At 39.8% G+C, this 21,203-nt stretch overlaps 1 protein-coding gene across 13 annotated transcripts in view; it reads left to right on the forward strand.

The window, feature by feature from the left end:
• The window catches only part of MCF2L (MCF.2 cell line derived transforming sequence like), a 157,121-nt gene that overhangs the window by 40,453 nt on the left and 95,465 nt on the right, over positions 1–21,203 (forward strand). The window contains exon 1 of one of the 13 annotated variants that reach the window (XM_042038896.1): positions 18,324–19,498. The exons of the other annotated variants lie outside the window; for them this stretch is intronic. Coding sequence (XP_041894830.1) covers positions 19,378–19,498 — 121 coding nt within the window. The 5' untranslated portion in view covers positions 18,324–19,377. Of the gene's footprint in view, positions 1–18,323; positions 19,499–21,203 lie in introns of those variants that run through there. 13 annotated transcript variants of the gene reach the window in all.

Raw genomic sequence — 21,203 nt, forward strand, 5'->3', positions numbered from 1 at the left:
TTCCTTTGGTCACTATTTTGTCCTGGGCTGCTGGTTTTGTCTCCAAGTAACCCTGTGTTACTTAGCCAGTCATTTTAGGTTACCTCACATCACATGCCAGTGTTTGAACAAGAGCTTTGTAAAACCAGTCTTGTATCAGCTTTTGGCCCATGAACCAAATGAACCAGTGCATTGTGTGACTGACTTGTTTCCTCTTTCCGCGTTTACCTAGCGTGTTACCACAGGCATGGTGCCTACTGAAGCAACTGCTGTGGAAAAGCCCCACCAAACTGAAATGTTTCTTATGGCTCTGTATCCTGCTGCTGTGGAAGATTTGTAATTGAATTGGTTTATCTCTATTTCCATTATCTCAGCATTTGCAATTTTCAGATTTACTGCAGTGAAAAGACTCATTTGGTAATTCATATGGTGAGCTGAAAGCTGAGTGGGTTTTTCTGATTCCCTGTCTGCCTCTGAGAAATGCCCGAACTCTCAGGCAGGTTTCTGCTGTGTGGGAGGGCAAAGTTTACCCGTCTTGTATCCTTTTGCTGATACATACGTGAATTTGTCTCTCCAAACACCAGGTAATTCTTCTCCTGGCTTTTGTTTTCAGTTTCTAGCTGAGTCTGGAACTTGGTTGTTATTACCAAATAGATTTATAAAAGGAAGCTTGATGCTTTCTTACTTAGCATTTCGCTTTTTTGAGACACTTTACTCAGCCTTTCAGCATATTTGTAATGGCAAAGTACATTTATATAAAATTCTCTATTCTTGTTATAATACTTAAAAACAAAATTAAAGCTCCCACACAAACATTCAGTGAAACAAAGTAGATTAAAAAGCATGTTTGTTTTGAGGAAGGAATTTTTCCAGCTTTCTTTGAGGACTGTTGGCAATGGAAGAAGGAGAAAGATAGGCTAAAGAAGCAAAACATGCATGTTTGGTTATGCAGCTTGGATGAGAACAGAAAGCTGGCAGAAACAAGGTGGTATAAAAAGATTCTCTGGATGCTTTGCTCATAGATGGTCGTTTATCAGGACATGAAGCTGGGCCCCTATAATACACTGTCTGAAAAACAATAGCTTTATGTTCAACAGTTATGATGGAATATGTCCTACATTCACAGAATCACAAGAGTGATGAAAATTCATCATCATTACTTAATTCATGCTTGAGTACATGCCAGGCTCTAATTATGAGATAGCTCCAGTCTGTTCAGGACCCAGATGTTTACTGTGATCCTGGCACAGGTGGTTTTGTTGAGGACAGCAACAGTCAAAAATTCCATTTCTGGGTTTTGTGCAGCAGCTGCTGAGGCTGCAAGTGGCCTGTGGGATGTACATTGGAGTTCTGATACTAGAGATTTGAAGGTAAAGAGAGGCAAAGAGCATCTGAGTGCGCTGGAGGGATCAAAAGGAAGTCACCAAAATTCCAAAGTTGTTGATGGTTTTCAAAATGCTACCAACAGCTGACAGAGGGAAAAAAAATAAAGGACCTCTCCACATCAGATAAATCACTTGTGAAGTAAAGGTAAGAAAAAAATACAAACCAACACATAGCACTTTTAGCTTTCTAATTCCATACTTTCTTAATTTCCTTCCGCTGAGTCTCTTCAGTGTTTCTTACTCCCAGCTCATGCTTTACTTGCCTTTCAAGGACATTGCAATCTGCATCTGACTTCAGTGCCATCATTGTTTCAAAGTCAATTCATTTGAAAATAGTATACCTGAATTTCTTTGAGACCACAAAGCCTGGAGCAGGAGAGGGATATTAATAGAAACAGCTTCTCTCTGTTGTTGTATGAAGACAGAAGATGAATTATTTCAGTGTGGCAGGTGGAGGTGTTTTTCAAAGCAACTGTTTGCATTTTTGAAGATCCAACAGGGAATTAAAAAGGTCTGGGTGGCATAGAGAGCTGGCATAATTTTGCATAAGGAGAGCAAAGGTACAAATTAAATACTACACTGCTAATTTTGCTAGGTGTGCTTAGCAATTATCCAGGTTAAAGTAGTACTAGCAGTTCCCATCCAGCCTTCGGAAAATCAGGAAGAAACTTTGCTGCATCCTACCACATGCCTTTTAAAACATGGAAACAGAACAATTACTTTGGGCTTTATTTGATACTCTTTTAAACACCTTTAATCCCACAATGATTCTTTTAGGATAATGGTCTAGGTCTGAATTCAGTAAAGACTCTGCCTGACATTCATATGATGCTGCAGGGAACTCTTGTTGGAGCTGGTGGGAAGAGGCAGGATTTAAATTTTATCCCCAAAGGAGGGTGAGAGTGTAGAGAAATACAAGAATAGTTTGAAGGGAAATACAGGTATTTGAGACAGTCCTGATGTGCGACTGCCAAGGCAGGAAGGGACGTGGGTGTTACCATTTGGCACTTGGATAGTGGAGAAGCCCCTCCTGTTCCCCCACATTCCCTCAGGAGTTCCTCTCCCATCCTTTCCCATCAAGTAGCTCCTGACGTTCTGCACGTGGACATTGCCTGAGCTGCAGTGTGGCTGGTGGCTCTTCGGTGTGCATCCTGCCTGAGAAGGAAGGCAGGAGCAGGCAGAGCTACGAGGCAGAGGAGCCTCCCAACTCACTCGGTATCACCACCACCCTGGACCAGCAGTCTTGCTGGCTCGACAACCAATCTGCAAGTCTTCCTGACATATGAGACATGTGATGCATGGCTGGTACAGAGAGCTCGACCTGTGTCATTAAATAGCAACAAATGGAATTTATCGTATTCAATTTTAGAGATACACGTGGAAGAAAAGGAAGCAAGATGTGTACATCCACTCTGCTCTCTTTCCTAACCCTCTTCTCTGCTTCCTGCTCCTGGCAGCAGATCAGCTGTGTGTTAGCCTTACAGGGGGGTATTTTTGTTCATTAGGCTCTGTGGGGTTCTCACAAGCCTTGCCACTGTGTGTTGCTCTCCTGTGCAGGGAGCAGGGCTGTGCTGGGGGTTTGCAGATCTTGCCTCTCCACAGACCCTGCCCTACAGCCTGTCCGGGACTGTAAGGGCCGCCCTGTCTGTCAAGGATGCTTCATCCTATTGAGATCAGAATGCTTCTCAGGCAGCTGCACTGGCTACGATTTACTGGAGTTGAAAAGTACTCAGGAAAAAGTTATTAAAAGTGTCAGGTTTAATTTTATAGCACCATTAATGCTGGAGACCTCTGACTTTGAAAATTACAATGGACTGGTAATTGCAGAAGGAAGAACTTAGTTTAACTATTTATGCCTTTAGAAAGGAATTTTGAGGGTCAAAGCCTGATTTTTAAAGTGTGTTGCTAATAATACATTAGGCAATGAATTAGTAAGTCATTAAACTATGAATAAATGAAATTGTGTTTGTTTTAAAGGCTGGTCATCTGCTCCGCTCCATTTTTTGTACAGCCTGCCAAATCCTTTGCAGATGAGCTATACTGCTCTCGACAGATCCCTGCCTCAAGTAACTTGTTATCTGAATTTGACACAGCAGAAAAGGAAACATCAGACAAGCGTGGTGGAATTGGTGAGGGAGGGAGGGAGAAACATTCCCAGCAGAAATAAGGTCAGGCGCATCACTGCACAGAACTGCCAGCGGGCTTCAAGCAGTTTTTCTTGTTTGGGAGAATAAGGGGTGCGTGCCCCATGGTATCTCTCAGCAGGTCTGGTCCTCTGCTTGCAGAAGTGAGAGTCCTGTTGTGGCTCCTGCCCAGCTCAGTCACCTGGGTTTCCTCTCCTAGAGATGAGGTCGGATGGGAGGGAGCAGGGCGAGGCAGAGCTTGGCACTTGAGCGTCTCCTCCCCTGATAAAGTGAGGGCACGGCAAGGGTGGGAGCTTAGGGAAACAGCAACACCCGTCCCATCTGGAGGCAGCCTGGGAGGCGTCTGGTCAGTGATGACTCTGTGTAGACCTGGATATCCGGGGCTGCTACCTGGTCTTACTCTTCACCTCAGCTGTTTCTGTCAGCAAGCAACCAAAGTTAGGTTATGAACAGTTAAGACATGAAATAGCATTTGTGCTCCAATGTTTTAGTTTCCATCTTTGCAGCTTTTTTTCCTAGTTTTTGAGAAATTGTTTGAAAAATGGCGTAAAATATCATGTTTCATCATGCTTGATGCAGAGTTGTGGGTTTGTATGGTGTAGAGTCAACATTTGGTGAGCTTATTAGGTTCTGACAGCCGTTACATGGCCAGTCAACAGAACTGGAGTTTCTACACGCAAAAGTTTCTAATGTCAAGCAGCAGTTTGACTGCTATTAATAAACCATGTTGCTGCTACCTAATAAATGAGACCAGTTTAAAAAATCCAAACAAACAAAAGCAAAACCCAATAGCAACCATTTCTAATAAAGTTTTTAATTTTTTAAGCTTTTTGGAAACAGTTGGTCCCAAACCATTTTCCAAGCACATCTGCTTTTTTTTTTTTCCCTTGCCTTTAGCTTCCCATGGTTTCTCTTGTATCAGGTGGGTACCTTGCAGTTGTTCGAACCATTAAACTGGTTGTTGATTGAACAGAAATTTGCTTTTCTCTTTTCCTGAGGGCATTTGAGCTGACACCAGGGCAACAGTGAGAACACATGGCCATGGCATTGGAGGAACAGGGATGGGGTATGACTGTTCCTTCACTAGCAGTCTGTAGTTAATTAAGAGGAGAAATGGTGAAACTCCTGTGACGGTCTCCCGCAATTTTTGTTTCCTGGATAACTGAATCAAGTACAATCATCTCTTTAGGAGTTTACTGTCTTGGTTAACTTCAAATCTGAAATGGGTGGTTTTTGGTAGAACATTATGGCTGTTAGTTTGTCGACTGGCAAAGCAGAGAGAAGCTGCTTGATCTGTTTGTTACCATACTGCGGGTACTTGATTTCTACGGAGATCTGCATGGATCCACTGCCCATTAAGCCCAGTTTCTTGACTGAGTCTTTACACTTACATTTTGGTGACTTTTACATGCTTCTGTCAAGATTTAATTGAATTTTGAGCTCACCGGTTATCTTGGAGTTCATTTCAGTAGGTGTAGTATTGGGCTTCTAGTCTTCCATGTTGCATGAAATAGAAACGTGATATTTCTGTTCATTCTCTCCCCTGCCAGTAACTGAGGACTGCTGTACTTCAAGGGGTAATATCTGCACACAGTTTGTTTTCGCACAAGATTTTGATTGCTGTGAAAGTTAGAAATAGTTACAGTTTATATGGTACCACTTTTCCAAACTCTTAGTTTTTTCACCCTATTAAACAAATACATGATGTACTAAGCAATATTTTACTTTGAAGATCAGAACTGTATAGTTAGAAATTACAGGGAAATTCAGATTCTAGTATGTATAAACCAGAATTTCTTCAAGTGCCACATTTTTAACTCACCTTGTGAGTAAATAGGATGGAGGTGCAACCAGTGATGGACTTAGACTCTGTGTTTCCCTTTGCATCTTGACCTTGTACTATGTCTAAAGAAACAAATGTGATGGGATGGTGATCTGGGAAGGCACGATGCTGAATGCTGAGTGTACATATTGAGTCTGAGAAGTGACATTTTGTTGTGACTTTCATTTACCTTTTGTTTTCTGGTTGAGTTTATCAATTTACAGTTTTGCCTTAGCTGAGTCCAGAATCAGAGAAAAAAGTTTGAAAAGCAGCATTGCTTAAACTAGAGACAAAGTGTACATTATATTAGTAACAACTTTCAGGTATGTGTAAGCAATCAACTGCAATGATAAGAAGAGCTAGAAGTATTTTTTTTAATGAGACACCTTTTTTGATTTTTTCCAAGCTATCTGTTGAGAGCTATAAGTATTGTTAAGATTTGCCATTTGTCCTGTTCTGTCCAAGAAAAAAATAATTTTGTAGCAGCTATGTGCTGTTTTGCTAGCCTTGATATGAAACATACTTATTAGATGTTTGTCTTTTCATTTAGAAGTCTATTTTCATAATAAACTTATTTTTCAGTGCTAAATTATTAATCTTAAATGTTATCTGAGAACATTTTGGTCATTTACTGGTTATTAAGTTTTATTAATAATCTATCATACTTGCAAAGTTAATACGAGAGACATTTTTTTACTTTGTGTCTGCTATCAATTCTTGTGTTGCCGTTTGATGCGAATATATTCAAGCTCTTTAATTTCTTCCTTCAGCTGGAAAAGTGCCTTAAATCATAGGATTGAGGCATGAGATTTATTCTGAAAAGGAAACGGTACATCTAGGTTTGAATGACTGCCCGGTGTTTGCTCCTTTGAGGCCCTGTGTTTTTTTCTCTGTCTGCTGATCTATAAGATCATGAAAGAGTAGGTCTCTCACCCAAGGCATTGCGTTTTATACTTTATTAAAAATTGCACTCCATAACCATCAAAACTTGTAAAAATAAACTGTAATATGTTATTTATTATTATGATGTCTTGTTTGCACATGTACAACCCTGTCTCTCCCCCTCTATCCCTGCCTGCACGGGAGGGGCCATTTCTGTATCGATACAATATGGACAGGATGATCCCAAGTCTTCCTCGCCTGTTTTCTCTGGGACGCTACAGCAAAGCAGCTACTCCAAGTAGTTGGAGGATCAGTCCCCAGCGCTGAGCAGGAAGCACAGGGCCATTCTGGCAAAGCCAGAAGCAGTTTCCTTTGCATGGTAGAGCTGCTCTCTCCTCTCCTCAGAGTCCTGAGAGGTTAACTCTCATCCTGGCCTCTGCTCCTGCTACTGCTGTCCTAAGCAGGTCCCTCCTCAGGTCTCCTGCCTGAGGTCCCTCTGCTGTACCCAACCTCACACCACACCTCCCAGCGCCTGTATCTCCTGTGCCCTCATTCCTTTTCAGTCCCCAGCTGTCCCTCCCCAGTACCAAGTTCCTTCCCTTCCACAGGCCTCCTTGTAGAGTCTACTTTCACTAGGAGTTGACTCTGTCTGGCCTCTTTTCGCATTTTGCTGCAGTCTCACTGACCAGCCTTCCCCAAGCTGTGGGCTGGGCTGGTGTCCACCCTGCGCCAGCAGCCACGTATTCTCTGCTGGGGATCCTTCTACCTCCCACACCTGGTGGTTTTTCTACCAGTGAGAGGAGGCAGGGGCTTGAATCAGGGAAAGGAGTGAGCTCCAGGCCAGAGTGAGTGTTTCTGGGGTGCCATGGCAAGCCCCAAGGCCGCAGGTGCTTTAACCCCTTCACTTCTGGTGTGCTGTCATCACACCAGAGTTTATGTGCTCTGGTGCACAGAGCTTATGTGCACCTTATGGAGAGAAAACTACCCTCTGTCTGTGGTGCTCGAAGGGGTTCTTGCTTCGCTTGTGGGTGCTCAAAGGGGTGACATACCAGAACAGTTTGTCAGAAACAGAGAGTAGAAGAATGCTAATATGGTGTGGATAAGAGATGTGTCTGCTTGTTCGAACATGGAGGAAGTAGATCCTAGATCTTCACTGCCGTAGAAGATTGCATCACCCAGCACCTAACAATAAAGACGACTTTTGAAGGTTCTTTGTTGGTAGGGCCCCCTTCAGAAAAGAAAGGCGATCTTGTTCTGCCAATCCTTTAATGACTGTGTCTTTCTGTGTGCATTTGGGGGAAGGGGGGGTTCAGATAGCCAGATGAATTTTAACAGAAGGTCTTTGTGTAAAATATATGCACATTAAGAAAGAAATATATTTTAAATCAGTTTTCAAGAAGAATGTGAAGTTACAGGGGGGAAAAAAGTGTAGCGGTATTTGTTCTATTTTGTGGTTCCTTTGCAGAAAATACTCAGAGCATTGTACTTCAAAACTGTTTCCATTTTTCAAACCTATTTCTGGTTAAGTTTTATTGGAAGGAATTTGTTCAGCTGTGTGTATAAGGCAGTAAGTACATTTAGAAAGGTTGAATTATGGGGAATTCTGTTTGCTGTCCTAGTCTTTGTCGTGTGTTGAGGTTATTTGGAGTTGTATAAAAATTGAGCAGTTTAATATTAGTTATTTATTTCTCAAGCACCAAAATAAGAAGACGTAATTCTTTATTCAAGCAAACTAAATAGGGTTGGTAATTGGAGACTTGAGGATTTAGGATCTGTTTGTTGTTTTATAGCACTGTCCACCCATTACAAATGAATTTGTAATTTATTCTCCCAGTCTGTGATAATCACCTGCCAACCCTTGACAGTTCTGCATACTTGTGATTTAATCAATTCCGTCCTCCTAAAACATGGAACAGGGTTTTAATTGCCTTTTGTGAAGAATTTTGCCAGCAGTGGAATGGAGCCTCATTCCTTCATTTGCAGACAGAAACTGCCGACTCCGGTAGTTCTGAAGTTTCTACAAACTTTGAATCTACCTTAAATACATTTGCTTTAGCCCTTTTTTATGCCTAAAAATATTAACACAGTCTTGAAGATTACTTTTCTCTCCTTAGACAAAGGACTTTGGCCATCACACTTATTGTTTCTGTACTTTGTAAAAACTGTTAAATATATGATGCATCATTTATCTGCCTGCATGTGTGTACAACTTGTAAATAATTTAATGTTTTACTTTTCCACTTGGCCTCTTCACACAACTGTAAAATAAGGAAGATAAAAGTCTGCTAAATTATTGATTCACTGGGAAATTGAAACAACCAACATAAATCAAGCACTGGAAATGGTTCCCTTTTCCTCTGTGGGCATCAAAGCAGTGAACACTACTGGGTAACAGTGAGGGAGCTAAATGGATCAGATGATTATAGAATAATTTAGATTGGAAAGGGCTTCTGTGGGTATCATCTAGTCCAACCATCTGCTCAAAGCCAATCTACTTATTAGAGACAAGCTTGGTTGAGTCTTGAATGCCTCCAACAGTGGAGATGATCCAGGATGGAGGCATTCCAGAGTCTCCTGTATCCATGGGTACATAGACAGGGCACATCAGACCCGTTGCCTGGCTGTCTGGTGGATTTTGGTGGTAGTCTGCAGTGTTAAAAGTTTTCCTGCAGATTAAAACCTTTGCAGCAAGGTGTACAGGTGCTCCAGTGCCATTGTAGCAGAGCAGAAAATTTTGCAGCTCACTGTAAATGGATCTTTAATAGATCAAAGCATGGTGACTATATGAAGGCTTCTAGGTCTTGCTACTTGAAGTAATTTGTATCAATTTTCATAGTAGACAGTTGTTTCTTTCAGTTATTTACTGTGTTTTATATATACATATAGTATACATTGTAGTAGTTGTCACAGATTGTTTTAAATGTTTAAAGAGAATTAAATGATTGTACATAGGGAAATGTGGTGAGATATTATTAGTATCCAGAACAGCAGCAAAGTCCAGGCATGTAGCTGCAAAGCAGAGCATAGTATAATTTGTGGTTTAATAAAGAGCTATATAAACTAAAGTTAAACCTGTGTTCTGCAAAATTTCTGCACTCAGTAACAGCCTTTTCTCTGATACTACTTTGGTTTTGATCTGAATTTATTTTGCTTTGAGAGCAGCTGGGGAGTTTTGAAATATTCAAGTATTGTATATATTTAACATGAACTTTAGTATCTGTGCTTTTTTTGGTTTTTTTTCTTACCTGCTTCTCACTCCTGGGATATATCTGGGAATCTCATAAGTTCTTCTGAAGGGGGAAGTCAGTTTGCATAATGCTTTCCAGACACCCTGCTTGTATTTAAGGATACAAAAAAAAAAATAACCCATGCAGACCTGTACATAACTAATAGAGGTGCCTGGTGCTGGTGGCCTAAACATCACAAATCTGAGCAAAGATTGCTCCTGTGATCAAGTCCCTGATTTGTGTTATATTGCACAAGGAGAGGACCAGCCCCCTAGATCATCCAATCCTTGGGTTTGGCATTCCACTACTGATTCCTGAACAACCTGCTCTGCTAACTGTTTTCAGTCATCTAGGGGAAATGCTGGAGGTTGTTTGGAAAGCAAATCACTTTTTCTGTATGGAGGATGGAATGTGTGCAGAGACCAAAATACACACAGTTTAAGTGCACAGGGACAGTATATATGGCATGGTGGATGGAGTATTTGTCACCTGGAGGAGATGCCAACTTTCTGGAGCAGATCACCCTCCTTAAAGATCCCAGCTGCTGCACTCCTGAGACCAAGTCCTCAATATCAGTCTTTTAGTGGGAGCACTTGTGCCCCTCTTCCTGGATAGTTCTGTCTTCAGTGTCATATGATCTTCCTCAAATGAACTGGGATTGATGAAGGCAGTTTGGTGATGAAGAGTGAAGCAATGGGGTAATGTTTTTAGTGATCAGACTTTTCAGAAACGCATCTTTAATGGACAGCAGAGCATGCCTGTTAACACTTCTCCTGTACAAAAGAGGAACATATAAAAACTGCTGTCACAGTGCTGTCTTCACTGACAGCATTTAGAATGTCTGGAAAAATTAATCTGTGAATCCAAATGCAACAAGTGAGATCAAAATTTGGGAGGGAGAAGGTGACTGTTAGCTGAGATTGACCTTTGGTTGTATGGCTCTACAGCTATGGGGACCCACATTTTGTGCCCTTTGCAGGCTTTAGTCACATCAGAGAATATGCAGGCTGAGGAATAACCTATGATTTTTTGGTAATGTCTTGACTTTTTCTTTCTCAGTAGCTTACATACTAACAATTTTATTTCCCCCAGTTTTTCCGTGCTGTATGACTATGTCAAGAGGAGCCATGATTTCATCACTGCCTATTTCTACTTCATATGTTTAATTCACAAAATCCTCAGTGTCTTTCAACACATTTTGATGTAATAATTTGTTTGGCAGTTGTAACTCCAATGATGTATTTACCCATTGTGCCTTTATTTGGGTTCTAAATGTACAGCCATAAATAGTCATTAGTAGTGCTATTTTATTAAATCATGTGAACATCTCAGCTGAAGTATCCAAACGCAAGCACGTTTTGCAGTACTATTTTAGGAAATATTCATTAAATAATACACCCAACCTGGAAAGCAATAGATATAATTTCAGCAGCTTTCCACATGCCCCTTTGTATACCATCATTATTGGCTTCTTCAAGCCGAGCCGCATCGCGTGTCTCTGCTCTGCTTGTCCTACCTGGAACGTATCCATGCATAATTCACTGTTAGGCTGCACAAATGCAAATGCCCACACAAAGGAAGCAAGAAGCCACTGGGAGCAGGAATCCTGCTTTTGCCAGCAGTATGGAGTCAGGTAAAAAAAAGTGCCTGTGTGATTGTGGATGTATTTTGTGTTGGTACTGGTTGGTAAGGTGCTCTAGATGGAATGAGTTTCTCAGTCTTTTTAAAGGTTACAATGATAATAACTGCATATCATACATAGCATTTATTTTAAGTTTTCAGAAGGAAATTGTTGATTCTTAGTTCTCAAAGAGCTTTTTGCTACTCAACTGAAGCATGGACTTGTTGCAGTTCCAGATGGCATAAAGACCCTTGGTCTCTCTCTCACTGTGTTTAGATATATTTGCTTGCATGTCTTTAATTATGACTGTGTAATTTAAGTATGTCTATTTAAACTGAGTAGCTGATAAGCAGAATGAGGCAAACTAACTATGAACAAACTAAAAAGTTTGACTGTCTAGGAAACTGTTGAACATCCACCAGAAATCCCTTCATCCCACTTCAGTTAAGCATGCTTATCTGTACATAGGAAAAATCCTATTTTGCTAGAGGCCGACATGAGCATCATTGAAATCAGCAGTTAATCAATGTTTATTAATATTATGAAAATCTCATTCCTTCTCCAAATGTTTATGTGATTTATTTCTATAACCATTTCAGAAGACTACACTGCACAACCTGCTGTGCTGGATCCTAACAGTAACCTGAGAAAAATTGTATGAAGTTCTTACAGCCTAGGGATTTTTGCAGCATTTTTGAAAGGTCCCTAAAAGATATTACTTACAGCTGCATACAAGCTTTGTAAAGTATTAATAGCACTACTTCTTCTGTGCTGAGTGGATTACTGCCACATACATTTGTAATTGGTGTAACAGTGCATGCAGAAGAATTTCAAAGCAGCCACTCAACTGAAAACTCTCTCTTTTTATTAATAGCCCATTCATGAAGAGACTAAGAGAGGATTGTGAAAAGTGGAGAAGAATTGAAGTCTGATAAGAGAAGATGTGAGAACTGAGCACTGGGTCCCTTGGGTCCAAAGTACATGGCAACAGAGAAAATTTTTCAGAGGAAGGAATTTTAGGGTAGCAGAGACTGAAGGCTGAAAGGGTGCTCCTGGCCTGTGGCAGCACAGCAAGACAGCATCCTCTGTTTATGTAGGTGCTCAGCAGTGATTTCCCTCTGTACACGTTAGATTATTGACAACACCTGAAGCTGTAGCCAGGTCCCACCCCTTCTGGGAGCTGTCTGGATGCATTGGTTCAGCAGTGGTCTATACAATGTTTTGTATTTCATAGTTGTCAAAGGTGTCATCTACAGGAAATGACCTTCTAAAAATCACCCATCAAATCATGGGGTTTGCATTTTCCTGGCCCTCAGCAAAGTCAGCCCCTCTTGAACAATTAGGACATGTGTTCCCAGGTGCTCTATCTCCTGTAGAGAAACTAAGGAAGTGCAGGTTTCATTAGTGAGCTGTTTGCTAATCTCAGATGTGGCAGATCCAGTTGGAGAGAGCAGCAGTGTCTGTCTAGAGTGTAAATGCATACAAACCCCTTCTCTGTCTGCTTCTACCAGAACTCAACCTGATGGGAAAGTACTGTGTACTTGCTGTAGTTGTTAAAAGATACAACTTTCCAACTAGAATTCTATTTTGAGCAAAATCAAATATCCCTAAATGCCAGCAAAAGTTTTTCCAACATCAAATTTTGGTTGTCTCTTCCCCAGCTGATTCTGCAGAGTTGTTTGCTGGAAGGTCAGTCAGTGTTGTTGACTGCATATTTTTTTCATTTCTGTACATTCATATGTGGTTGCATAGGCATATATATACACCTATTACATGCAGGTGATTTTTGAACAGAGTTTTCACTAGCATAACTCAATATATAAAGTCAGCTACTTTTCCTGAGTCCCTTAGTTTGATTATTAGCTGGTACATGATGGGAACGGCCATGGTGCCTCAGGGTGTAGGTGCAGGGAATGGCTGATAAGCCTGAAATTATAATATCTTTATAGGACATTGTCAGTAAAACTGTATTTGATAAACCATCTTAAGCCACTTCTTTTTACTGCCAATTGTTTTATCTGATTTTCAGCAGCAGCTTTCTCTTGCAGTGACTCCATAGTGTGCAGGCACCAAAGGTCTCCCATCACTTTCTTTCTCCTTCTCTTGCTGTGAAAATCCATTCTCTACAGGCCCCCACCTGCTGCGGTCTCCTCCCTCTCTTGCATTGGGCTCACAGAGCAGCAGCAGTTGGGTGCTGAACACAGAGCTGGGACACTGTGGTTGGGTGAAAGTAAGGATCCACATCAGGCATAGGACTGAAAGAATTCCTAATGTGAACAGATTCCTCTTCATATGCTCTCACTTCTGACCAAAAAGGTAGACCTCATATCTCTGACAAATCTGTTCAATCACAACCTGTATTGTCACCTTCCAGGTCATTTTTCTCGGTAGAATTTAAGTAAATGAGTGAACTGGTGGTGGCAGTTGCGTAATTAGCTCCAATATCACAATGGATTTACCTGCTGCTTTGCATTGGCAGTGGATGCTAATCAGGCTTTCCCCATGTTCTGACCTCCTGGTCTTTGTCAGTGTGTATGCAGTTTCCTTACTCTTTCCTAGAACATCTCTGAGGTTTTGAAATTGATTGCTAGTTGCCTTCAAAAGTGAAAGGACTTGAATTAAAGGACAAAGTGGAAGTGCTGTCTTGTTAGATGTTAACCTTCACTTCACGTGGCTGGTCATAAAGAGACATCCTCCTCTAGTTATTTCTCTGATCCACTGTGATTTTCAGAGTATTTTCTATTGCTAATGGTGAAGGAACTTGTTCTTTTGGAGATGGGTCACATTTATTGCTAACCCACAGGAAATTCAGACATGCAGTGTAAGATTACCTAAATTAGAGGGACAGATGTTAGGCTTTAAGAGCTTTTTGTTATCTTGACAGTTAAATGTTAATGCTTCCAGAATATTGAAACCCTAATTTTACATATTGCAATTTTTTGTTTGTTATTGTACATTTAAATTATGAAATACTCGGTATTAGGTTTAGGATTTATTTAATTTTTTTTGAGACATCTTTCTTCTGTGAAGAAAGACTGGCAGAAGTGGCTCAGCAGCATAATGTGGAAGTATAAATAGAATGCAAGCTGTCCATTTATCTCAGTCCTGATCTACTTATATTCATCTGATGCTTATTACAAAATCGTGGTTTGCCTCTGAGCAGATACATCCAGTTAGGATTAAGCTTGGACAACTAACCTAATTCACTCTTGTAACTCACTCTTGTAATGTAATTCAGAGTTTCTGTCTAGATTTCTTGTGATACCAAATAATTCTTTAAACTCCCAGCCCTTAATAAATCAACATCAAAATATTAAGAATATTTATCACTGTCTATGTTTTTATGAGATACTGAGTTTGTTTGCAGAGGCTTTTAGGTTTGCCCAGATATATCTTCATTCATACCTATTTCCGAGATTTCTTCCCACTCCATCTTCTGTTGGTATGTCATTAAATACAGTTTCAGATGATAGATTCTCTAAAATACTTGATGAAACCCCTTTTTGACCTTTTTTTGGTAGAATGCTCTGCTAGAGTAGCCTGAAAGTGAAATATAAGCACGCCTATCCAATTCTAACAAGCATAAAAATAATAAAGGCAAAAGACTGTACCCAAACTTTATATTAAACTTGCTCACACTGAAAAAGGAAGATTCAGTCTTTTCTTGTATTTCAAGAATCTAGAATATCCATGGAATAATGATTTATTTCTTGGATTTTCAGGCAGGTTTTCTCAGCATTTTCACTCTACAAGAGCCCTGTGGGATTTGTGGATGTAAAAATATCAAGTTTTGTGTCTTTAACATCTCAGCTACACTTTCTTTTTCATTTAAAATCAGCCTCTAGTTGACTCTTTATTGTTTTAGCCTAGTGACTGGCCTCTGGCATGGATTAATCTTTGACAACTTGTTTCCGATTTTAAAAATCAACACAAGCAACTTACCATAATTCAACACTTATATAGGGTTATAAAAAAGCTCAGGACTAAGCATAACAACAATCAGTGCTAACTCATTATTGTGTGTGGGTGTTCAACTCTTTAAAACAACTTACACTTCAGCTTAGAAGTAACTAGTATATTATATTTTAATGTGTGCTAAACAATCAGTTTGCACAATAATGTATCATGAGTCCAGTCTGTCTTTCTATTTGTATGACTGTTCTCAACAAAATAAATATGTATGCAGGACATAATTGATGAAACATGATTTAAAGAGAAGAATATAAACAACATTTCACTTTTCTTCCCCCTCATTTCATTTCCACTGTTACAGTGAGTGTGCTGATGCTGGAAGATCCACATAGCAAGATTTAGCTTGTATGTGCCCTTATATTTCTAAGAGCATATTGTATATGCTCTTAAAAACTGATCCAAGAAACAGTAATTTCTGAGCTCTGCATATGTGTATGTTAGATGGAATTCCCCATATAATTTTCAGAGTCTTTTATATTCTTCATGTGAGATCTGCCCTGCAGCCCTCTGGGTTGCTACTGGGGATGTGAAGGCACTTTTGATAGTGGAGTTTCTCCTACCTGCCAGAACTCCATGGAAAAAGAGTGGGTGAGCAGAAGACAGGGGTCGCACAGGTGGACTCTTGTGCCCTGTGTGCATGGTGAGATCTTGAAGTGCATGAGATCTGCCATGTTTATTGTCTGTGAGATGTACTCCTTTCCCTGAAAAACAAGGTCTACGATAGGAGAAATGGCAACACCAGTGGCAGTGGCTTATCAGAAGATATGAAGGAGTGTGGAGAAATTGAATAAATTTAGAAGAAACACTAGAACAGTGATGATTCTGCTGCCAGAGCCTCCTTCTCTGTACAGGTAGGAGGGATACATGGTCCTTAATGTGACTCTTTTCTGCATCACATCAAATGTGAGGATGTAAAGAAGAGCCTGTAAATAATTGTTAGGATTTGGAGGAAAAAATCTCAGTAGGGCATTCAAGATGTCCTGTAAAGATAAGGCCCCTGCACAAACAAAAAGATCAAAAGGAGCAGTAGGAACATTTAGTGGTGAAGAAAGTGATGACATCTTAATTTAAAGATTCCCAAGAAAACTTGAAGTTACTGTTCTAAAGTATTTTGAAATATTTCCCCTCCTGGGAAAGGAGGAATCAGAGCGAGTGTACAGCTGTAAGTCAGTGTGGCTGCTTGTTGTCAATGTGAAACACTCTGCCTGCAGTCAGAAACAGACCTGGAAATGAAGCATGAGAAAAATAAGCCCTATTTCATTGCCACAATTTTGTTGATTCCATCAGGCTGTCTGCAGTCATTTAAAGATAATTGCAGGGGTGTTACCCACTGAATGTTACTGTTTATGTGATGTGAAAGGAGAGGTAGGTGCAGTCTAGTTGGTTCTGCCAATACTCAAAGAATATTGCTGTCTGTAAACTCTAGCGTAATTTTCTGATGCTGTACAGTGCAGAGAAGATGTCCTTCAAATAAGAGCTTTTGTTGTAGTAATGCCAACAGCAAGGGAAAATATTCAGATTATTTTCCTGGAGATAGAAGCTGCTGCTGTTTGGAAAACAGTGCATTACACCATCTGTTTCCTTCTGATTGTGCACTACCATAGCCATTGTTGTGATTAATTTCTTTGCTTCTAGGCACAAATTTGAGTGCTTGAAAGAAGATTAAAAGCTTGTTTGTGGACAGGGATGTAGCTAATGGCTAGATTTCAGTAGGATTGTGTGTACTTACCAACTTTACAGTTTAAGTCATCAATCTTCTGCATGCATTTGATATGTGAAGAAAGAAAGGAGAATGTGCTTTTTCCTTGTAATAATCCTCTACACAAATTGCTGGTGAGGTTTTCACCATGTGCCACTAGTGTCATCACATGCTCAAAACACTGCTGGGACAAAGAGCCACTTTTCATAAAATCATAGAATCATTTAGGTTGGAAAAGACTGGTAAGATCATCGAGTCCAACTATTAACCCAACACTAGAAGTCCACAACTAAACCATATCCCTAAGTGACACACATGTATATATATGTCTTTTTAAATACTTCCAGAGATGGTGACTAAACCACTTCCCTGGGCAGCCTGATCCAGTGCCTGTCATATGTTTTCGTGAAGAAATATTTTCTAGTATTCAATCTAAACCTCCCTGGTGCAGCCTGAGGCCATTTTCTCTTAACCTATCTGCCTCATTTTCTAACGAGGCAGAAGATGTCTGAAAGAAGATGTGTAGTTTCATCATCATACCACTTGATTGTAAGAACTGGTCCTTAGGTCATGAGGCTGGCGTGCTCCAAAAGCCCCAAACAAGTAGTTATCCTGCCAGGTAGGAGGGAAGCTCTGATGGCTGACAAACTGCCACAGGCACCCCATGGTCACATTCGGTGCCTCCACTGGGAAACTTAGCAAGGAACACGTTGCAGCATTGTCTCTGTGGATGTTGATGTCACCCTTTATCTGGCCAGAACCACTGCTTTGTTCCCCCAGTGACAAGCAGTGCCAGAAAATGCAGAATTTTGCCTAATTTGCCGTGTCTCACTTCAGTTCGTCTTTTGTTTGAACCCCGAGTATATAGTACAGTGGCAGTGTGTATCATGTGGTGTCCTCCCACTACTAGGCTGTTCCTGTCCTTCCTTCCTGTGAATTTTTACTTAAATAAGCTTGGAAAGCCTTTGATCCAGGACATGTAGCACAGCTGCAATATGCCGTGGTCCATCTGCTTGATATAATGAATTGGGAAAACAAGTTATTTGCATGAAACTCATCTGTTCTTAATTATTTTTTTGATTTTTTTTTTGGTTGTCACATTTCAAGATTGTCACATTTGTCCATGATTTCATGTCAAAAGTTGAACCTCTTCCAGCTAGGACTGTAACAATTCTCCTCTGTTAACACAGTGTATGCAAACTAATATTTTGTAATAAGGTACTTAATATTTACTTCAATGTGACTTAATTAAAGTTTGTGTCTTTGAATATGCTTTCAGAGTAATAGATGATACATCATATTTTAAAACACTTCTTCAGGGTGATGTGCATAATGGTGTATATTTGGGTTATGGCAGCTCTGTGGCCATACAGGACATAGTTAAACAGAATTGAGAGGAAAATCTTGACTGCCAAGTAAAGCAGCATTATCAATTTCCTCTCTCCTGCACTGAAAGAGACGGGGGAACAGACAGTGTAGGGTTTCCTGATATGTTTTAAGAAAGCCTGGGATTCATTTCCCCTCCCTTCCTTCCTATTAGCTGTTTGTTAACTCCCAGGAAGACCCAGGTTTTTCTCGTAAGACCTCTCTACTCACATATTCTGGAAACAGGCTCTGTCTTTGAAGGGCTCAGTTCTCTGTGCAAATACAGGGGGAGGAAGAGGAGTTGTATTGATGATGGGAGTCTAACTTTGGGCAAATGAGCTGAAGAGGAGTTTCTAATTGACAGCATTGTATTCACAATGGTATTTTCTTTTAATTTTCTGGCATGAGCACAGTGCTTGTCCCTGAAGGATACCAGTTGCTTGAGATGAAGTAGGAAACACAGCAAGTGTCAATGTGAGATTTCTGTCCTCGGAGTGCTGAGCTGTGGACTTACAAGCAAGACGGTAAAATTAAAAGAAAGACGTTCAACTTGCCTTCAGGAGAAACCTCACAAGTTTCTTTGCAACAGCTGAACATCCCTCACGTTAAGGAGAAGGATGTGAAGAAGGAGGTGATTGTGCCAGCTACTTTGGATGAGCACTGGCATTGGATCTCCCTGTGCGGCTGGAGTGCATTAACAACCTGGATGTTTTGTGGCAGCTTTTCTTCGTCCTAAACAGCACAGGGCTGTTAGTTTGGATATAGTTATTTTGGATGAAACACTAAAACAGAGACAGTTTTGCACCTTTTTTTATTTTCTTAAAATGTCTTGCTAGTCTGACGTGCTTGTATGAGAGGCTGTGACTTCTTTATTCATACTGCTCACACTGAAAGTAGACTGAAGCTGTGGCAAGATGTCCTGCTGCTGGGTGCAGCATGCTAGGAACTGAGAGATTGTTTCAGCTTCATGCAGAAGAGCGTCTTGGTGTTTCCAGTCTATTAAGTGCAACCAATCTTTCATTTCCTTTCTAGTGGAACTAGGTATTGGTTTCTGAAGAAAAGCATATACAATACAAATAACTGCACTGCGCCCTCTTCCAGGACTTTAAAACTGCAGCCTTTTTTATAATTTTTGGTGTCATCTGAATTTGACAAAGCAAGTTCACACTCTGTTGACATTTAAAAACAAAATCAGAGTATCTTTCATTGTGTTAGAAGGGAGTACTGCTAAAGAGGAGATCTATTATTTCCTTTGCCAAATAGTTTGGTGAAGATACACCCATGTCTCAACGCCGCCTTTTAAGGGAAGGACATGAAAGTCCTTTTAGGATCCTACAAAGATTCTTCCAAATCCCTCATGGCAGACGGCACTCAAGAAATAACCCACGTCAAATATCCTCTGGTGAGGTGAATGTATACATGATCCTGTAGTGTGATGTGTGTGTACACAGAATGTTTCAACTAAGTTTTGAGTTGAATACGAGCAGTAAGCAGCCTAGAATTTGTGTTACTGATTTTTTTCAACTGATGATTCTTGCAGGAACAAGTGAGGTTTTTTCTGCAAGTATACTCATGTAGGGATCCAGCAATTGTTACAGTGAAAAAATACAAATCTTTATCAATATATTAGGTATTACTTATGATAGTAATTGCTGTCACCAGTACCTACTGGAGAAAAACTTTTTACCGTGTTTTTTCTTGCAATTCCAGGTGTATGACAGTACCTAACATAGATTTGAATGCTTTACATCAGCCCTCCTTTTATATTCTAGAAGAACATTGCTGAGTATTCCTCTCCTAAAAAGTATACCTATTTATGCAAAAGAAAATACTTATAACTAGACTAAAAAATCAAGAAGCCTCTGATTACCTCTGTAATGTCCTAAATTTAGGGCTTGCCACCACTTACTCAGTCTAAAAATCTGTTTCATCTAGGATGTGTTAGTGTGACTGATAATTATATAAGCTTTGTGTTTAGTAAAGCTACATTTTGGTTGGGTTTTTTCTCTGAAATAAGTTAACCCAGACTGGCTAAGATAAGCTGAAGTAGATTTTCCAGTAATTAATTAAAACTTTCTTGTTCTTTTTTATGCACAGTGACCTATTATGATCTTTAAAAAAAAAAAAAAATAAAGAGCACTTCTTTTGTTTCTTTTAAAATTAATTTGGAAATCTACATCAACATAAACGAAGCTACCTTTGTTAATTTTCAGTATTCCTTTCTTTGATATTGACATTTACTCTTAGAAACAAAAAAAATACTAAAAGAAAAATGCCTCTCTGGTGATTTGATTTTCTTACACCTTCATTTGTACTGTGCTTGCTGAGTCTTTTGTCATCTATTGTGTTTGGAATTAAAATTATAAGGGGTTTTTAAAATAATTTTTTTTATTTTATAACTTCTGGAATGTAAGGATTTCACCTTTCCTGACTTCAGTTCTGGGCATTTGTGAGGCCAAGATTTAGTACTTTTAGGAGTGCTTACTAGTAAATTATCAAAATCTAACAATCAGTTCTATTCAGCTGAGACTAGAAAACTTTTGAAGTAAATTGCTGTTAATAGCAGTAAAGAAAAATCAGGAAAATTTAGTAGTATTTTAACCATATGGGATGCCATCTTGTAAAGCAAAACAAAACAAGATCTCCTCCAATGTCAGTCTTACTTTCATGTAGGATTCACCTATCCCTTGGCAGCACTCACAATGCAGTCAAGTCCGTAGTGTAGCCATGAAAGCCACTACTTTCACCAAATATTTTATGATATTTATGTTTTTATGAGTTTCAGGCACCTACTGGCCATTCATTAATGGATTGGAGCTAGTCCAAATTATAGGCAAAGCATTGACTACATAGGAGAAAAACACAAATGTAATATATTGAACACATTCTAACAGATAATATTCCTAGTTTTTGCCTAATTTCCTTTAGACCAAGGTCCTTAATATAAATCTTGTCATGCTATGTAATCATGTCTTACTTACATCTTCCTTTCACTATTTAGAGGTGTGTGTATAGTCAGAAAATAGTATGTTTCTGTAGGAAGCTGTCCTGTCTCCCACCCATCTTTATTATTATTCCAAAACTCTCTTTGATCATGTGGCAGCCTT

The sequence above is a fragment of the Corvus kubaryi genome, unplaced genomic scaffold, assembly GCF_017639235.1.
Source record: "Corvus kubaryi isolate FWS band 111438036 unplaced genomic scaffold, C.kubaryi_AGA036_p1.0 133, whole genome shotgun sequence".
In the NCBI taxonomy this organism is placed as follows: Eukaryota; Metazoa; Chordata; class Aves; order Passeriformes; family Corvidae; genus Corvus; species Corvus kubaryi.